Genomic DNA, 19,863 nt, shown 5'->3' on the forward strand with positions numbered 1-19,863 from the left:
GACCTTGATCTCATAGTACATAGGGCATGTGAAAACAAATTGTGCCTTTGACACAATCTCATGTAGATGACAGAGTGCATATGTGGCCCTCTCTAGGATGCCCTTAGCCCATGCAACCTCAATGTGTAATTGGTGTGACCAAACATGGAACTGCTTGATTGAAATCCTCAAAGAGTGGGGGAGGTGGATCCGTGTGTAGAAGCTAAGCTTCACAGGAAGGCTCGCTAGGTGCTAACCAGATACTGTGTGTGTAACCGTATGAGATCCTTTGGTTAGCCTCGTGATAGGTGAGCAGAATGGAGGGGGTCTCAAGGTTGTATTGAAAGTTGAAAGGGAGGTGATTTGTCCTTGTGGACTCGCAAGTTCGATAACTATTTGCGTGTATGGGCATACCACCACCTCTGACCCCCCTCAGTTGCTAATGCCAGATTAAGGGGAAGACTGGCCATGGTAACCTATGTTGGCGTAAGGTCGAGCAACCAAAATCCTTGATTCGGTGGAGGTATGTGATGATTGATCACTTGGAATGCCTTGGCAAGCTGGAGTGGGGGGCCCCCGAACATAGCCAAAATAATATGGTGTGGAAGTGATGACTCTATGCCAATAAGAGAAATTGGAGCCTCTCCTCTCGACCCAATCCACCTTTGATAGGTAAGGCTCCTTGCATGGGCTGCCATATTGTCCACTAGGGGGTCCAAAGAATCAAAGAGAAGAGGCTTGGTCTAAGGATCCTAGAAGTGACAGTGAAAGCACTGTTGCTCAAGCTTAGCAAGCGCGGCGTATCCCATGCTGCTCAGTCTAATTTACATCATTGGTCTCATTGTGAAAATTTGGCTAGACAAAAGAACTCCCAGCTTGACTATGCCCTAGATCTTGAAAGTGTCCGATGAGGTGAGCTCTCGGCACTACATCAAAAGCCTCGCAAAATACACAAAGTAGCAATAAATACTTTGTCTTCGTTCTTTGGCCTTCTCAATGACACCTTGAAGTGTGAGGGTGTGAGCTAGAGTTGCATGATGAGCACCAAAGCTTGCCTATCCATGAACTTTGAATCCTTGGAGCTTTGCAAACTAACTTGGGTATTGAGCACTGAGGCATAGATCATGGACATGACATGCCCGATCATAATGGTCTTGTAGTTTTCCAAGCTCATAGGCTTCCTTACCTTGTGAATGGGAGTCATGGTGTTTAGAGTCCAGCTGTGGCGAAAACCGTGTTGATTGCTTTGTTAAAAAGCTTTGACAAGATCAAGGCCACAGTACTTAGTCCATATGCAATGTATTTAGTATGTAGTCGACCTTTGACTTGGCCATTATGTAGCTTTAGAGCTATGTGTTTGACGTCACGGGTAGTGAACAATGTGCAGGAGGTGGGGTGGGGTAGTTGTGAGAGGTTGGGTGGTGGCTAGTTATGCATAAGAGTGTCAAGGTTTGGTGTTTGTCAGAGGAGAGGGGCCTTGTCGCTCGAGAAACTTCCACGAGATTTGCTCGGAGTTATTCCTAAGCAAGATCTTTAGTAACTCCTCGATCTGGTGAACGAAAGCTTGCTTCTTCCGGTGGCGAGACGACGATACTCACATGTTCTTTCAATGTTGCTCGGAAGATCATGCCCAGTCTCTAATCTGAGTTGATGATGTAATGCCTTACACTCATCGTCCTACCAACTATTGTGGGTGGTTTGTGTGAAAGGGTGATCAGAGTGGCTTGATGTTCTAGGAATGAAATATCATCGAAAGCTTTGAGTAGGGTAGAAAGACGTGCTTAGTAGTCGAGAGATAGGCTATGATCAAAGTGGATGTCATGGTATGTGTTGTTTATGGATGGTGTCATAGTGTGTGTCGTGTGGTGGGGGATGTATATACTTAAGAGAAGTGTGGTTAGCTTCTGGTGGTGGTGGTGGTGGGTGGGGTGGGGGAGAGATGGAGAAGTCAGTGATGTGTGGGGCAAAGGCAAGGGATCCCACGAGGTAGTCAACCCCCCGCCCCGCCACCCTGCCGCACGCGCCCTTCCCCTTTTTCTTCCCCCTGCCTCTCTTGTGTGGAAAGCACGTGGATTGACCCGATTAGGGCCATCGATCTAGACCATTGTAACTGATAAGGTCATGTATCTTGCCTATGCCTAGGGAATTGGGCATCTAAGAAATGACCTTGCCTATCTGCAAGTATTCTGCATATCCCTGGCTCATCTAGATCAACATGAATTAGTAAGATAGGATTATCTCGAACTCATTTGTGTATCTTGAGTAGTTTGTCTATGTGTTGTAAGGCCTCATGTAGGAAAATCGCTACCCGTATTTGATCAGATGGATTGGGTGGATGGAGAGAGGCTCGAATCCATATCTAGATAGACAATGATGATGCCTCAGACCTCAATAGTACACATGACATCTGAGACATGATGTGCTGTAGGGACTTGGAATGTGTTTGGTACATCTCTTGGACCTTCTAGTCCTATTGTCCTAACTGATCGAACTACTTGCAAATGTGGCGTTGGTTTTGGTATCTTGTGACACAAGTGAGGTCATTAAACTTTAGAATGTAGGTTGGTCAACCCAAAAGTTTGCCCAATAGTGTCAATGTGCTTGATGAAGGCTCTAGAAAGGCTTGGAAAGCCTACGGTCAAGATCATCATCTTCAGATCCTTGAGCACTAGAGCAAGGACTCAAATGGCAGCCTTAGGGGCATCAAAACCCAAATGAAAATGTGCCCCATCCAAGAAGCCTAGCGCTCCTAAAATTGGATACGAGATTAATAGGTATGTACCAAGAAACCGATCGTTTGGAAGGGTGGAAGCCAAAGGTTTCATTAATGAGCATGTGACCATGCTCATGAAGAGATTAATACGCCCCATCCAAGAATCCTAGCGCTTCTAAAATTGGAGACTAGATTAATAAGGGGACTGTAGGGATTGCCCTGAGAGGAATGGGGCGTAGGAGTGAGGGTATAGGTCGGTGCAGGCAGAGAGAAGAGTTGGGCATGGCAAAATTGGAGCGAGGGGGAGGTGGATGCAAGAGGGCACGATGTCTGGGAGGGATGAGGGCGTGAAGAGCAGTATCTGGAGGAGATCTCGAGCAGGAGGTGGGGAGTTCAAAACCCCACGGAGTCATTATGGGAGTGTCATGTAAGGGTCCTTGCTAATTTGTAGTTGGAAAGTTTTCTTTTCCAAGTAATCTTTTCATAGTACATGTTAATTCTGGACATTTATGGGAATAACTACTCAAAAGGAAGTGCAGAACTCCTGTTGCTCGTGACTCACATGTGTAATGGATTTCCTGCAGAAGATAGTATCTATTGATAAGAGAAGCTGGATGGTTTCATGTTTGGATTCGATTTTTCCTGATCGATTGTGCTCCTTTACAGTTGCAGGAACTTTTGTTTGACCTGAGCATTCAATGTTTTGTAATGCAATCCTTGGAGAGGTTAGGTTATAATCATCAGTGTCCTCTACTCATTCTTCAACACAAACAGCAGGGGAGATGCTGCTACTCAAAGCCTGGCTGAGGGTGCGACTGCTGCGGCTTGGCCTAGCAACCAAAGGGATAATGGACTAAGATCTACTGAAGGGGCTACTCCACAAAGAAATCCGCCATCTAGAGAACCTATCTCAGGTTGGAGAATTCTAAGCGGGCTACTGTCTCAGCCTTAAAGAATTTACAAAAATTGTTGAAGTAGGGTGTAAATTTATTTGCTTTGGGTTAATTTATTATCCTGGTATAACCTCCTTCTGAATGGATCACATATCATTGATGCACTTCATTGAGAAGAAATTGTGATCCACTTTTTCTAAACGTGTTTAATGTCTTTGTTTGCTTTAAAAAAACCCTTTTTTTTTCTGGGAGCATCTTTATTAATGATTAGTTGTTTATAATACGTAATACAAGATTATACGATGCAAGGATGATCAAGTTCTGATCTGAATTTGCAGTTACTGACGTAACTTTTTGTGATATACCATTGGCAGCTTGAACATCTCTTCGTATCCATAGAGGGTCTTCCCAGTAGTGGTTTATAATGCTTGTAAGTATATTGCCTAATAGTAGGTATTTTAACACCTTTTCAACAGTTTTTCCTCCTTGTAAGCCCAGTTGCTGTGCATAGACAGCAAAGTGGAGGCTCCCTCCAAGTTGCATCGATCAAGCCCATCTAACAAGTTATGTGTCTTAGTGGACCAGTCTAATTTGAGAGGGATAGTTTTTTTAAAAACTCTTTTTGGTAATGTGCTTGTGCCACGTACTATCCCCTTGCTTTGGAGGACCTCATCAGCGTCTTGTTGTCGCTAACTGTTGGATTTAGTGATGTGGATTACTTGATCCTTGTGACTGTAGAGGAAATCTTGGCAACTGGTATGTTTTTTGAGTGGGTGTGTGGCTTGGTCTGTCTAGGGTATGAACCAATTTGTGTGCTCAATTATGTCTGCTCGTGATAAGAAAGAGAAGACTAGGTACACAAAGTTTATTGAGTTGCTCTACGAGGAGCTGTTGCTGAAGCTTTAAGCTGCCTTCACCTGCCCCCACCCGCTTCTTCGTCCTTCAGCCTGCTGGTAACCTTCACCCACTTCATCTGCCTGCTCACATTCTTTATAAATATATAATTTGGGCAATACAAAAAATGTTCACCACACTGGTGGTTCAGTGATCCCGTCAAAGACCATAAGGTTTCCATCAGTCAAGGTTTGACTATAGAATATGCCATCTTGAAAATGTCAGTCTATATGTTGTAACAATATAAATGTTGGAAAACTCACCCACGCTTGTCTGAAATATAGCAGAGCTAATGCAACTTGTAGATGAATGCCCTTGCAGTCGCACCTGAGAAAACAAGGCATCTAAATGCGGAAGATATTTGCCCAAAGAACAACAGTCAAATATCTCACTCCCGGACTGTGCACTTAGAAGAAGAGATAGATAGAGAACACTTATCAGACTCAGGCTCCCAAAATGTTACCTAACGTTCAGCATGTACTGCTGAGGTAGGATACCACCTGAGACTCTGTATGCTGTACCCTCTTCAGAGATCTCTTCCAAATCTGCCACGTGCCTCTTCGTTACGCTTCAGTAGCTGCTTCTGGTAGAGCTTTTCTTGCTACTCATTCTGGCAATCTTGTGCTCCCCTTGTCACTCAAGGTATGCACTTAGATCTGCCCTTACAGGCTGAGATATGCAGTACCCTGGATTGAACTCACTGTGAGAACTTCTGCTGCTGCTCTCAGCCACTCCTCTGCTCTTCATCCAGGATGCTGTTCTGAAGACTGGAGTGGGCTGAAATGCCCAGTTACTGATCTGAGTACGTCACGTGTCGCCAAGTCTTTGACATGGATAAGAATGGAAAACATGAAGCAATCAAGGAGGTAATGCAGTGACACAATGCAGCAGTGTCTGCACCACAGCTTGCAACTAAGGTACAAGAAATGGTTACCACCCAGCTCAAGTATATGAAACAGGAACTCACAGCAACAGTGGACAACAAAATCAACAAATGTGACATCTACGAGGAGGTAAAAGAACAAGAAACCAGGGCTGTCAATACCCGGGTTATACGCATAGGAGGGTTGCCTGAGGGTTGGTTTGGGAGCATGAAAGAAACGATTGATCATATCAAGGATACAATCCTGCAGATTGAGTGGGACTCAGAAGGCATATCTTATGCCCTCCAAAAGGGGGCACAAGCACGGGTAGTTTTCACCGATAAGATGGCAAGGAGCAAGGTTCTTAAGCAAACTAACAAGCTGAGAGGCACCAAGACATAGATCTCAGAGGAGCTTACCTTGACTCAGCTCAAAGCAAGAATTGCAGAGTTGACTAAAGTGAAGAAAGCGGAAGTAAGGAGAGTGACTATTTTATAGAGGTGGGAAAGCGTTAATTAGAGACTTCAAGTCGAGACCCAATGACTCTCAGTCTTAACCTGATGTAATTGCAGGTTGATAATCTTTATAGTAGATCATAGCTAACCTATAATAATTTTGAAGATGCTATATGCACTCCCAAGTAGTTTTGCCATGTGCACTCCCCAATTCTTTGACAGTCCGAGATGTAGTAGCTCTTTTTGGTGTGTACTTTGTCTCATAGGCCCATGAGGGCTCCTGCAGACATCCATCTTTCTTTCTTTCTTTCTCGATGATTACAGATACCTCCCAATACCTTAGAGTCCTGTCTTTAGGCAGAGGATTGATTACATAGGATACCACAACCAGTGCGAGGTTTTGCAAGCAATGATGATTACACATACCTCCCCACACCTTACACTCCTCTCTTTAGGTAGAGGACGGATGTCATAGGGTACCATAACTAGTGCCATGTTTTGCAAGCATTTTGATCACTTTACATATGATGGTCCCAAGAGTCTAGACTCTCAACTAAATCCCCCCAGCTTAGGCTCTTGTTTTATCTAGATTAAGGTGTGGGATCGAAAAGCCCTCACTCAGCACATCAGGACCCCCCTCCAATTCCTTGGGCTTTAAATCCATTTGCATCCCTTGCAAAGGACTGGGATCTCTCCTCAGATGACAATGCTTGTTGACACAGTTGAGTCTGGAGTTGGAACTATCTTGCCTACTTGTTTTGTTGCTTGTCTTCTCATTTTGTTGCTTGTGGTCCATAGTCAAGCGTTCATCAGGATCATGTTGGCAACTTTATTGATGGTGTACTATCAGATTCTCATGGATCTCAGCTATAGGAATAGATTATAGGGAATGCCAATGTGCCAGAGGTGGTCCCCTAGACTTTGCCAGTTTTGACTTCTCAGACTCTAGATTTAGTTTCTTGGAGCCAGGATCACAATTCTTCTCAAGTTGCAGGACTTTTGACCATTTTGCATCATACGGTGCCTTTCTTGATTATGAAGAGTGCTGTTGCGCTAGAGGTGGTCCCTTAGACCTTACCAAAGGTGGTTCTTTGAACTAGAGCTCTAGCTCCAGCCTCTTGAAGCCAGAATCATGGTTCCCCTAATGTTGCAGGAGTTTAGAAGACACCTAGAGAGAGACATTTTGCAGGGAGCAGTGATTCTTTGTTAGAGCAGCAGGCTACTTTTCTCAAAGGGATCCTCTCTCTGATGGAGTTTCTCAACCTTGTGGGTGCATTCCATTACGAGGTTGGGTAAGCCTTTTCACTGACCTTTCCTTGGTAGATGAGGATTATTAACTGGAATGTACAAGGTATGGGTAGGATTCACACCCACTTTAGGAAGTGGGTAGATGCGGGACAGCCTCAGGCCATTGTGCATAGCCCTCAGAATGCTGGTCAGCATTCAACCAGCAGGTGAACTGATCCTCTGCATCGTTATCGTGATTCGCTATTGCTAACCCACCTGCAGTAAGATGGTTTTGTGCCTGGTGTGCTAAGGATGGCAAATGTTCTTGATGCTAGATTAAAGCTGATGTAGAATCCACCAACTACGCACACTGCGCTGCTGTAGTTAGACTTGTGCATTTCCAAAAACTAGATAGCTGTTCTGTTAAAGTCTCCAAACCCTTCCTGGGTGCTGCACAGCCTTTGAGGTCTTTCTGGTGTAGTAGGAAACAGCCAAATCTGTGCAGTCAATCTAGGTGATGCTGCAATTCAGCACAGCTCCACTGACAACTTTTGACAGATCCAAATATGCGCAGCTTCTGGAACAGTACCAACCTGGGAAGCCTCTAGAGTAGCGAAAACAGCTTCGTTTTCAATGTTGGATAGTTAGAGAAGATTCAGCTCATGTACTGCACCAACTCATCGGGCATCTCTTCTCCTTACAAGGGGACACGAGGTGACAGATTTCAAAATTCCAGATCAGTTTGTTAGGGTTGGCATCTAGCACTTCGTGTTCGTAGATTCATATTCGTGGATTGATCTTCTACTACGGAATGACAAAGAACTTTTTGATGGTGAGCTTGCAGATGACGTTGCTAGTGTAATTCAAGGCACATACCTGCAGCCACTATGTAGGAGATTTGGAGGACTTCAGCACAGATAATCCAGGTCCCTAAATTGACCTATGAACAATTCAAGGTCATAGTATCATGAGGTCCACATAAATCAAGAGTGAAAATGGAAATAGGTAATTTCTGAGTTGATTTGATTGGAACTAGAGAATGCCATGATGTTTTTTTCCATGCTCCCTTTCCGGATGCTGCAGGATAGAGTGCTCTGCATGGGATGAAATTAGAGATGTGATCTGCACAACTTGTAGTCAAGACCAGGATGCCAGTACTGACCTGCCTCTTGAGGTTATAATATATACCTTGGGGGTGTTTCTATCCTTCAGAAGGTAGTTCAGAATGAGTGGTCATCCTCAGCCTGCTGAATGAGATTCTTTATGAGGGAGAGAATCTATTGTGGGAAGGAAGAAGTGTATAAATAAACCAGAGAATTTCGAGTAACAGTCATTTAACCAAAGTTAAGGCTAGCAATTAATCTTCAGCATTTCCTTTACTGATTGTATTGAAGATGTATAGGTCCTATCAATTTGTTTTTAGGGAACATGCTCATTCACTGATGGCAATATGTTTCTTGTCTAGGTGTTGTGAATAGTGACCACAATAGTCATCATGCAGCAGGCAATCCTGAAGGTACTGGAGCACCAGATTCAACATTCACCTACTTGGCGCTGCTGCTTGAAAATTGGTCTTCAAGTCAGCTTGATAGTGCAAACATTTGTGGGAGAATAAAGGTTACTCGCTTATTAATACTGATCATTTTAGTTTAATGGGCATGCATTGTATTTAACGGCATTTAGAGCTTGAACAAAATCACTATGGGCTGGTTCTCTCTCTCTCTCTCTCTCTCTCTCTCTCTCTCTTTCTCTCTCTCTCACACACTTTTTTGTAATATCTAGTGCAATATATTTATATGCATATAAATTTACATGATGGGAGGTCCCCGAAATGGAGAGTATCCCAAAGATCAGAAACATAAAAAGAAAAGCTCTATGCAAGAAGCATCCATATCACCCTCATGGCAGGCATCATATAAGGATTGCCTCAATGAGGCTCGGAAAGATTCATATGACTTGTGAATCTGCCGACCCAAGAATGCCAAATTATGCTCATTCCAGATTGTCAAAAGAGCCCAATATCTCACCCAAGAGAGAAATAGTGAGTATTGAGACAAAGACCTCATAAATCTGCCAAAGAGCCAGAAATGTTTCCCAAATCTGTGACTCGGGAAACGGAGCCAAAGATGATCTGAAATTCTCCCGAGGAGGTTCCTAGAACACGGGCAGTGCCAAAGCAAATGAGGAACAGTCTCTGAAGGAGCCTAACATCTTAAACATGTGGATGGTGCAATGCGACGTTTGGCAAGTGTGACTCCCACTGACAATGTGCTTGTCATACATCTCCAAAGAAAAAGTCTTTGTTTCAATGGCATTTGACACTTCCATAATATCCGGAGATTTTTCCGCCACCATGAGAGGGGCTTCCTTATATGCCACAGAGAATTAGCATATTGCTGAATCCATGGAGCAGGCTGAAGAAGCCTGTAGGCTTTGATGGAGGTCAAGGCAGGAAGAGGAACAGGACGAGTGCATGCACACACACACACGAACGCACGCACGCATGCACACAAATCTTGCTTACGATCACCATAGTCACTCCTAGTAGCTGAGCACACCCCGATTACTCACCCAGGAGTTAGTTCATGTATTGGGAAAATACAAGTTGAGACACTGCTGACCTGTTGCTTGCCAAGCTGGTGACGATTGAGGCCAATGCTGTTGCTGGTCACCAGAAACAACAAACTGGGTGCAGATGTTCAATGCTCAACCCTGCATCTTGACTATTTTAGCATGAGCTTAAGGAAGAGGCAACATAAACCTGCTTCAAAAGGTCCAGCAATGCTGACCCCTGCATCTGCAGATTTTTCTTTCTTGTCAAGGCTTTTGCACCAAAAAGGCGATTTGTAGCCAGCGGTCTGCTGCTGATTTTAGTGCGTTCTGATGCCTCCAATGAGAAGGGGAAGAAGGTTAAATACCCTGCTAGCCATGTGTCTCTTTGCAAAGTGTATTTTTGTTTGTGAAGAGAGATTTTTTTTCCAAAGAGGCAGTACTAAATGGCTGTTGTAAACGATCCACCACAAACAGAAGGTTAGCCAGCCAACAGCACTCGACAGAGGTCTGTCTGTCAAATAGAGGTTGATGGCTGCTGTTTTGAAGCTGTTCGACTGCTTATACCTACTGTCAATGCCTGCCAGAAACAGTGCCCTGTGAACAAGGTGTCTGCTTGAATCCATGTGAGATCCCTGTCCCATAAATTTTGAAGTGGTAGTTTTATTTACAATTTAGCATGGGAAGCAAGAATGAGGCTGTAGAAATGTTGCTACTAAGGCTACAGCATGTTCTGGATACTAAGTCCCATAATTGATCATACTGTTGTTTCGCAAGAGTAAAAAAGCGGAAAATAAACACTTAAGACTAGTTCTTGAAACCATGGGAGACAGTCAGAATCTTGGAGATGGAGAAGGGAAATGGATGACGGACATTGAAGGACCTCACCCCAACACAACTAAAACAAAACACAGCAGAACTGGAGAAGGGGAGGGAAGCCAGGAAAGCTTGGAGATGGATCGTATACAGGGAAATCAAGGCTCTCATATGAGAGTTACGCAAGGATAGAAGGCTCAAGATGCCTTTTGCCGTGTAGCAGAGAATCTCTTAGAGACAATAGATTTCTTTTTCTGTTTCTCATGTTGAAAAAAGCGCTTGGCACTCATGTTGAAAAAAGCAAACTATGGACATTGAAGAACCTCACCCCAACACAACTAAAACAAAACACAACAGAACTGGAGAAGGTGAGGGAAGCCAAGAAAGCTTGGAGATGGATCGTATACAGGGAAATCAAGCCTCTCATGTGAGAGTTACACAAGGATAGAAGGCTGAATATGCCTTGTGCCATGTAGCAGAGAATCTCTTAGAGACAATAGATTTCTTTTTTTGTTCTCATGTTGAGAAAAACGCTTGGCACTACTTGTATTTTTTTGTTCATGTAGACCCTGTGGATATTAAAAATCACCAGCATCCTCTCTCTCTCTCTCTCTCTCTCTCTCTCTCTCTCTCTCTCTCTCTTTAGTGAAATCTTTTATTTCTGTGTGGGAAACCCCAAGAAGAGGTAAAAACCCACCAATAAGTACAAAGGAAAAATTTACAAGTAAAGCCTCAAAGTAAAAGCCATGAGGCAGCCAAGTAAAAAGTTACAAGATCAAACTGGAGGAGAATCAAAATCCCATATTCGCACGTCCAACCCCAGGTTTACCTTTTTGGTGATCTCGGTTACGGTGAGTTCCCACTTGATCCCAACTCCAGTTTCAGATTATTGCTTTGTAAAAATTGATGCAGTGAAGAAACTACACCATCAATAAAAGCCAGTTGTTTTTGGCCCTTGTGATTCTTCTTAATATAAGCTGGAAGCCGGAATTTTTGAATCAGAGGGTCAAAAACCTGTTGCATCATAGGATGAAAAGACTCTAGAGAAAAAGAAACATCTGCATCTTGAACAGAAAGAGACTCTGGCACAGTCTTCTTAGACATAGGAACTGGATCAATATCTGTACTCTCTGAAGAAGGAGCATCTGACAAAAGAGTTGCATCAGATAAATCAGGACTCATCATTTCAGCTTCAATCGGGATAGCAACCTGAGAGAGAGTATGCAGATCATCCTGTAAAATCCCCTTTGCAAGGGGTACATCCATATCCTGAGGAGAAGGAGACTGATGGTGCTCAACAGGGGTGCAATCCTGAGCTTCTTCAGCAAGAGGAAGATTGGCCTGTGATTTATCTACCTTCCTCTAGTAGTGCTTCGGAGCAGTAGAAGAAGGCTTCTCCAAAGAAGCCATAGCGGAAACCGGAGGAGAAGGGAGAGTAACCTTGACAGCTGAAGAAGGAGCAGGAGGAGTGGGCCTGGATGCAGAAGGGCAATCACGTGCAAAATGACCAGCCTGTTGGCACCGATAACATGCAGTGGGAAAAGATGCAAAATGCAGCCTGATGCGCATCGGATGGGCAAATCCCAAATCAAGATCCAAAGTAGATGGCATGGGCGAACATCACGGGAAGCTTGCAAGAACTCCTATCGCGGAACATGAAGAGGCCTTCCCAAAAGCACTGCAAGAGTAGGAAGATGTTGAAGAAGAGGCACAGGCAGGGCTTTGAGAGTAATCCAAACCGGACAGTGAGTCAGAAGGATAGGAGAAGGATCGAAAAGTGGATCCCAGGGCATCACATAAGCAAAGAAACCAGCCCCAGGAACACCAGCACGACTGACTAGCCGCTCCACCACATCAATTGAAGAAACGTGGGCATAATAAAACTCTTTGCCCAGAAAGACAAAGCAGGAATTACAATCCGGACCCATTGCGGCTTCAGCCCAACGACGAAGATGAGCGGCAGAAAGAACCTTGCCCATAAAGTAGAGACAGACTCCAAACTGTTGATCGTGTCGAAGTCCTGAAACCAGAAGGGCAAAATCCAATGAACAAACCACGATCGTACAGATTGTATATATGGCCGTACAGACTGTATGGGCTGTACGGACGTGGAAACCTGTATGGATTTTGTAGGTACGGATGGAGCAGGTGGATTAGATACGGATGAAGCAGGTATGGTTGTTTGCACTGCGTGTACTTGTACAGAGGGTTGTATGAAGGGCTGGAGTGGAAGTGGTGGCTGTATAGAATGCCGTATGGAGCATGGGAGCTGAATCGAAGGCTGTACAGAGAACTGCAAGGGTCGGGGGGGTTGTACGGGCTGTACGAAATTTCGTACAGTTGACGGCAGCTGTACGGATGACGATTAAGATTGCAAGGTAGAAGACGGGGGCTATACGGGCAAAACCAGGGAGGGAATAGAGGATGCCAGAGCAAAGGAGGAGGAGGTCTCCATCCCTTTCCCACACACACACACACACACATTTTTTTTGTTGGTGAAACCAGTAACTATAAAATTAACATGAAATCAATGTACATGACATTAGACTCCAAAAGAGAGCCTAATGAAAGAACTCAAAAACAGTGAGAAAACACTTGAAGGCTAGTGGCATCCAAGTCCGTCGTTGCATAACTATCATATAAAGATTGCTTGAGGGACATTCTGAAGAAAGCATATGCCTGAGGAAACTGTTGTCCCATCCTAAAATGCAATCTCTGTGTCCAAATAGTCCATAGTACCCAAAAGCGAGCCCAGTGAAAGAAAAGGAGGAATGGAGACATCTGAGATGAGAAGCTTTCAAACATCCAGAAGAGTTTCCCCAATCTGATAGAGGGAAACCGAAGCCGCAGCAAATGAGAGACATGAGTGATCAATATTCGAGAGTGCGGGCAAGACCATAACAAATGGGGAACTGTCTCACGGTGATGAGAGCAACGGGGGCAAGAAGAGCAAGCAATACGACGTGCTTCCAATTTCACCCCAATGGAAAAAGCTCCCACTATACATCTCCAAAAGAAAAGCCTCTGTTTCAATGGCAATTTAGCTTTCCAAATTTTCCTGAGTTTTGATTGCCACCAAGATAAAGGCCTATCCAAATTCCAAAGAGTGTTGGCATGCTTATCAATCCATGGCTGTGGAAGAAGAAATCTGTAGACCATCGAGGATGTCAAATTATGCATTGAAAGTGAACAGGTGGCAGGAGACAAGGAAGTCAGATTCCAGTCTAGTAATCTGTCCTGTACAAACACAACGGAAGAACATGAACAGGAACAGGAAGAGGAACAAATGGCTGCAACATAGTTGTAAGTATTCTCCAAATGGGCCTATGATGCAGACCCAAGGGGAATGTCCTGCAAGCTTGTGGAAATGAAAGCACATAACCATGTTGATCCACCACATCTCCGACAAATCTTATGCCCAATTTCATAAGATTATATGCTTTAATAGGTGCCTGTAAAGCAAGAGGCGATTCAAACACCTTGCTCCAATGGATGCTTTCCAAACGAAGAGAGTTACCATGATGGGAGGAAGCACTTGACCATTTAGCATAAGAGAGAATTCTCTTCCAATCATGAATAAAAGCAGTAGAAACAGGACAGCCAGGAATTTTCCCCTGAAATGTGGTCATGATTGCTTCCGAGTGATCTGTAATCCAATGCCCATATGCATGGGACTTCATGTTTCCACACGTAGTTGCTAACATAATAGCCCATGGCTGTTTTTGCTGAAAGAAATCAGCAATCATAGTGCTCTTTCTTGCCAACATATGAAACTAAAGATTGAGAATATTCAGTCCACCATGAGTCTTAGGAGAACAAACAGACTGCATGGGAAGTAGTCGCAAAGCCTTTTTGTGAGATTTGCTTTTCCAAAATATCTCCATAGCCTGGGACATATAGGAAGCCAAATGCTTAAAAGACCAGTGAAGAAGAGGCAAATAAAATTGCACATATGCCATAATGATAGACTGTACTATCCGAAGTCGAACATGTAGAGGCCAAGTTGACAAGTGCCAGTATTCCAGCTTCTTGTTAATCTTTTGAAGCACCCATTTGAGCTGTTGTTGAGGGGTAATATTCCAGCCAATGGGATACCCTAAATGCCTCACAATGGTATGGGAAGAAATAATGTGGCCTGGCCAGAGAAGTGCATGCCAATCAGCTTCTTTCAATGCTAGAAGATTCGATTTTTGAAAGTTGATATGCAGTCCAGCAGCTATGCCAAAATCATTCGAAGTATGCATCAAATGAGAGAGGTCACTTTGAGAATTCCTGGGCATGAAATATGAATCATCAGCATATGCCTGTGCAAGAAACGGCTGTGCCCCTGGAATTTGCAAGCGATGAAGCTGTCCTGTATCTGCAAGATGGTCCATATGCAACAATAACGGATGAGTAGCAATGGCGTACAGTAGCGAACTAAGAGGGCATCCCTGTCTCACTGAACGGGTCATAGTCCATGTCCTTGACAACCCACTACCAATCAGACACTATGTAGTGGCATGAGAATACAACCAGTAAATAATATGGACGAGCCGAGGGCCAAATCTTAATTTATGCATAGTCTGAGAAATAAAATCCCAATGGACAGTATCAAATGCTTTCGCAATGTCCACTTGCAGAATGAGAACATCTTGTTTAGAATATTTGGCATACTCAATAGCAAGCAAAACATTGGAGATATTGTTAGTAATCTGCCTTCTGGGAACAAACCCATACTGCCTGGGATGAAGTCTTGCTTGCAAGATAAATCGAACCCTAAGGACAATCATCTTGGCAATGAGTTTGTAAATGACTGGCATAAGAGATATGGGCTGCGAATCAGCCATTGTCTCACACAACCTTTTTTTGGGGATCAATTTGACAAGGCCATGTTTCCAAGAAGGGGGAAGAGATTGTTCTGCCCAAGCATGATTGATCATAAGAAGAAGAGTGTCCTTGAGATCACCCCAAAATGCATGGAAAAATTCAACAGTCAATCCATCCCAACCAGGAGAGCTGCCTTTACGTAAATGACTCAAAGCATCATCTAGTTCATTAAGCATAAATGGCTGCTTCAATGCATGAGACAATATAGGCTGAACATGCATAAGAAGTTGAGACCTAGCTGCATTCACTTGCATCGAATAATCAGGCTGAGGAGAAAAGAGATGCTGGAAATGACTAGAGCATTGTGATTTTAATTCTAATTTGGAGGTGGTCCAGGTGCCATCATCCTGCTTGATCTTGCAAATATCCTCCTTTTGCCTATCCGCATGCAGGCTTTTAAAGAAGGCCTTGGAGGAGCAGCCCTTATCCAAAAGGGGTTTCATGCGAGCTCGGATTCGCCACTTCTTGAATTTGCGAAGATCATTTTGATGGATGATATGAACCGCATAAGTGCAAGAATCCTGTTCAGAGGAGGTGAGCTGCCTATAAGAGCTGATTACATCCATTTGTTGCTTGTGAGATTGAGCCCATTTCAGCTTAAGCCTAAGGTTTTCCATGTGACTCCGTCCATAATCTTGAATAACAGCCTGCAAGCGATGGGCAAGACTGATCCAAGCAAAATCCATGTCCTCCTGAGCATGTAAGAGGAGGGGGCGGACAGCCACTCTCACCATGTTCTGAAATTGTTGATGAAGCAAATAAGCACTATTAACATGGAGTAGGCGACGACTAAAAAAAGGCATATCATCTGTCAAACGTGCTATAGATAATGTCAATCATACTGGAAAGTGATCAGATAGCAAGAGGGAATGATCAACCCATAATGCACATGTGAAACTAGCATACTGCTAAGCATGCAACAAATACCATCTGTCAAGTCGAGCCCAGTAATGAGTAAAAGCATTGTGACGGTATGTATAACCCATATCTCTATCCCTTGTTGAGAGCCATAAATCTTTTGCATGCAAGAAAGAAAGCATATCCTCCCAATGTCAAAGCTCAGTGGGGATCATATGAGAACGATGAGTGGTGTTGTCTTGCATGGCAGGCGAGTTATTAAAGTCTCCACACAAAAAAGCATTAGACAGCCATGGATATTGCTTGAGGGAGGCCCATTTTTGAGCTCTTGTCGCAGAAGTTTGAGAGGCATAAACCGATGCTATTTCATAAAGATCGGCATGACAGATGCATCTGATTACCATCCATCGACCCTAGGGGTCGTTGTGAGCAACCATGGGCTGCATATCATGTTTCACTAGCATGCATACCTTGGAAATGTGCATTGTACCAGCATAAAAGATGTCATAACCAGCAAAGTGGCCTTGTTGGCCAGCCAAGAAGTGTTGATTGTGTTCCCGTAAGGAAATTACATCGGGGTGCATTCTATGTACATAGTGCCAAAAAAGTCTCCACTTATTGACATTGCAAAGACCTTGAACATTGTATGTAATGCAAGTAATTGAAGCAGACAAAGAAGATATGTACAGTTGAACCAAGAAACATAGTAAAGGTATAAGCTGTCAGGCCTCAGCCATGACATCGACGTCCACCTGGCCTCCTGGATCAATAGCTCTATCGTCCTCATCATTGTCACATACAGGAATGCCCTTCTTGAGCACATCAACCCAGAGTCGAGAAGTGAGGCTATCAGCAGGGGTAGAGGCCTGACTAGGGGTGGAAGTAGAGGCATCCCAATGCCGAGATTGTAACAGTCGTGGCTTAAGCGCAAATACCTTTTTGGGTTGCTGCCAGGCACCGTGGGGGATGCGTCAATTTTATGAGCAAAAACCTATGAGCAGGTTTATCCGAGCGTGTTTTTCAAGAGATTTTTAAAAATGTTTTTCTTTAGGAAACATGGTTTTTACACTTTTATTTTCACTAAAACTAGATCCCTTTATCATAAAAATATACAGACTAGTCACTCATTCATTTTTACACAACATAATTTTGTTATTTAGAGACATCCCTTTGTACCCCTGTTATTACCTTAAAAAAGTGTTGATTCCTTTAAGAAACATTCCTCATAATCACTCTCAATGTAATAATACTATGCATATATAATTACTTATTAACACATTTATATCATATGGCAATATCTTTTTAGTGTTTTTATAGCATATTTATGGAGATGTTTCTAAAGAAGTTTAAATTACTATAAATAAGTATTAACTTGGGCTTATATATCACTCTCATAAAATACATGTAATATTTAATACTATATATGGAAGATTTTCCAAAATATAACTTCGTAGATGTGCTCAAATGGGGTGTTCCGATCAATTTGAGTGGTTGAATGACTATATTTGGACATTGGATATGAAAGTTATGTCACTTTTAAAAGTGCTGTCCAAGGTAGTTTCGCCAGCGAAACTACCTTGGGAAACTTGCTTCAAAGGGGTTTCGCTGGCGAAACTACCTGGATGGCTTACTTCAATGAAACTCTTTCATGAAGATAGGTTGAGAGAGGGTTTTCAATGTCACCCCTATTAAGTAAAAGTTGTAAGAAGGATCATAAGGGAATTTTCATAGAGAAGTCTACTCTACATGTGGGTTTCTTCAAAAGCCATCCCATTATGCTCTCACCATTCCTACAGATTCACCTAAAGATTTTTGTATAAAATAGGCACTGCTATAATACTTTGCATATTTCTAAGTGAAACTATGTTTTCTTCTGATCGATTTTTGCCATATTTATGCATAGTTGGAAGCTTTTTTTTTCCTTCGCTCGGATGCTCGGAAGATTTCGCTCAGAAAATGCTCGTCCCCCACCGTGGGGAGAGGCATTAGATTCTGAAATTTTGCCCTTTCCCTTATCCTTTTGCTTGGCTGAAACTTGGACCACACTTTCTTTGGGAAGAACAGATTTAGACACATCACCCAACTTGCTAGGCGTAGCCTTAGGCCTTGGACCATAAGTTGGAGGGGTAGTATTTTCTGGAGCAATAGCTGTAGGTGGGAGCTGATGCAGTATTGCAGGACACTGTGAAGCTAAATGGCCAAATTTATGACAAGTAAAACAAGCACCTGCAAATACTCCCCATTTCAAGTCAATATTTTTCGCCCAAGGGAACATCTTCCATCTCTACCGCAATGGAAGGAGGGGTTGGGTGATTTGTATCCCAAAGAACACAAGACCGATTTCGATTACCCGAAGGACGGGGTGAGCATACAACTTGCCCCAAAGTAGCTGCCAGACTTGGTAGCTCAGCCCTCATATAATCCGGAAAATCCACTACCTCAACCCATACAGGGCAGTGATGTTGAATGAGACCGTGATAATCCTTATTTGGCGACCATGGCATGACATGCACCATTTGTCTGCCATAGAATAGAGAAGACATCTCCAATATCTGCTGACGATATGAGGCATCCAAAAAGTGCACTTCATAAAAATCTCGAGAAGCAAAGTATACTCCTTCAACAAAGCAACCTCCCAACAAAGCCTGAACCCACTGAGCCACATCATTTGCAGAAGGTAACTTCCCAGGGAAGAAAATGATAATTGCTTGCTGAGAGAACTTCCGGAGAGGAGTAACCAATGAGGGCAGCTTCAGCTTATACTTAAGGGTGAAGGGGAAGGTTAGGAAGAGAAGAACCACGGGGAGAGAGTGAGAGAGAGAGAGGACTCCAAACATGCGGGTGTGAAGTGATGAGCCACACCACAAACTCATAGGTTTTATTAGGATTAGGTTTTTTTCCCCCTATGACTGTCTTAAGACAGTCATAGGTGTCATATTTTTAATAAAGGGGTGGCAATGTGCCTTTACCCCAACAACCTCCCACCTAAAGGCCAATGTGCCTAAAGGGGAGAAAAGAATAAAAATTACAGCAATATACAGTTACTGTATACAAGACCATAAAATAAGAATGGTCTCATCCTAATCCCATGATGTGGCGGCAATGTGCAAACCGCTCTGTAGGCAAGCTCTTAGTGAGCAAATCTGCAGGATTATCATCAGTATGCACTTTCACAAGCTCAAGTCGCTTGTCTTCCAGTACCTCCCTGATGAAATGATATTTCACTTCTATGTGCTTGGTCTTCTGATGAAAGACCGGATTCTTTGCCAACATGATAGCACTCTGACTATCACAATGCAAAACTGGCATATCTCCTGTAATGCCCAAATCTCCCACCAGCTGAGTAAGCCATATTGCTTCCTTGCAAGCCTCAGTGGCTGCAACATATTCAGCTTCAGTAGTTGACAGTGCAACGCATTTCTGCAACCGAGACACCCATGATATAGCACCTCTTGCAAATGTGAAAATATAACCGGTAGTAGATTTCCGGTTATCTGCATTTCCTGCATAGTCTGAATCTGTAAAACCATGCACCAATGCATCGTGCCTACCATAGCATATGCACAAGTCTTTGGTACCCTTGAGATACCTCAAGACACCTTTCACTGCTTCCCAGTGCCGCTTGCCTGGATTTGCCATATACCTGCTGATGACTCCCACCGCAAAAGCAATATCCGGACGAGTGGCAACCATGGCATACATCAAAGAACCAACTGCAGATGCATACGGAACTTTGGCCATTTCAG

The 19,863-nt window shown here is 43.5% G+C and overlaps 1 protein-coding gene across 2 annotated transcripts in view; it reads left to right on the forward strand.

The window, feature by feature from the left end:
• Nucleotides 1-19,863, forward strand: part of RMI1 (recQ-mediated instability protein (DUF1767)) — an 88,092-nt gene that overhangs the window by 50,732 nt on the left and 17,497 nt on the right. The window contains exons 4-5 of one of the 2 annotated variants that reach the window (XM_087396725.1): nt 3,467-3,606; nt 8,490-8,641. In XM_087396725.1, the coding sequence (XP_087252851.1) occupies nt 3,467-3,606; nt 8,490-8,641 (292 nt within the window). The remainder of the gene's footprint in view (nt 1-3,466; nt 3,607-8,489; nt 8,642-19,863) is intronic. The other variant, XM_087396726.1, reaches the window with a different exon arrangement.

Source organism: Dipteris shenzhenensis, chromosome 25 (genome assembly GCF_047967505.1).
Source record: "Dipteris shenzhenensis isolate YYH24624 ecotype China chromosome 25, Dip_SZ_1.0, whole genome shotgun sequence".
In the NCBI taxonomy this organism is placed as follows: Eukaryota; Viridiplantae; Streptophyta; class Polypodiopsida; order Gleicheniales; family Dipteridaceae; genus Dipteris; species Dipteris shenzhenensis.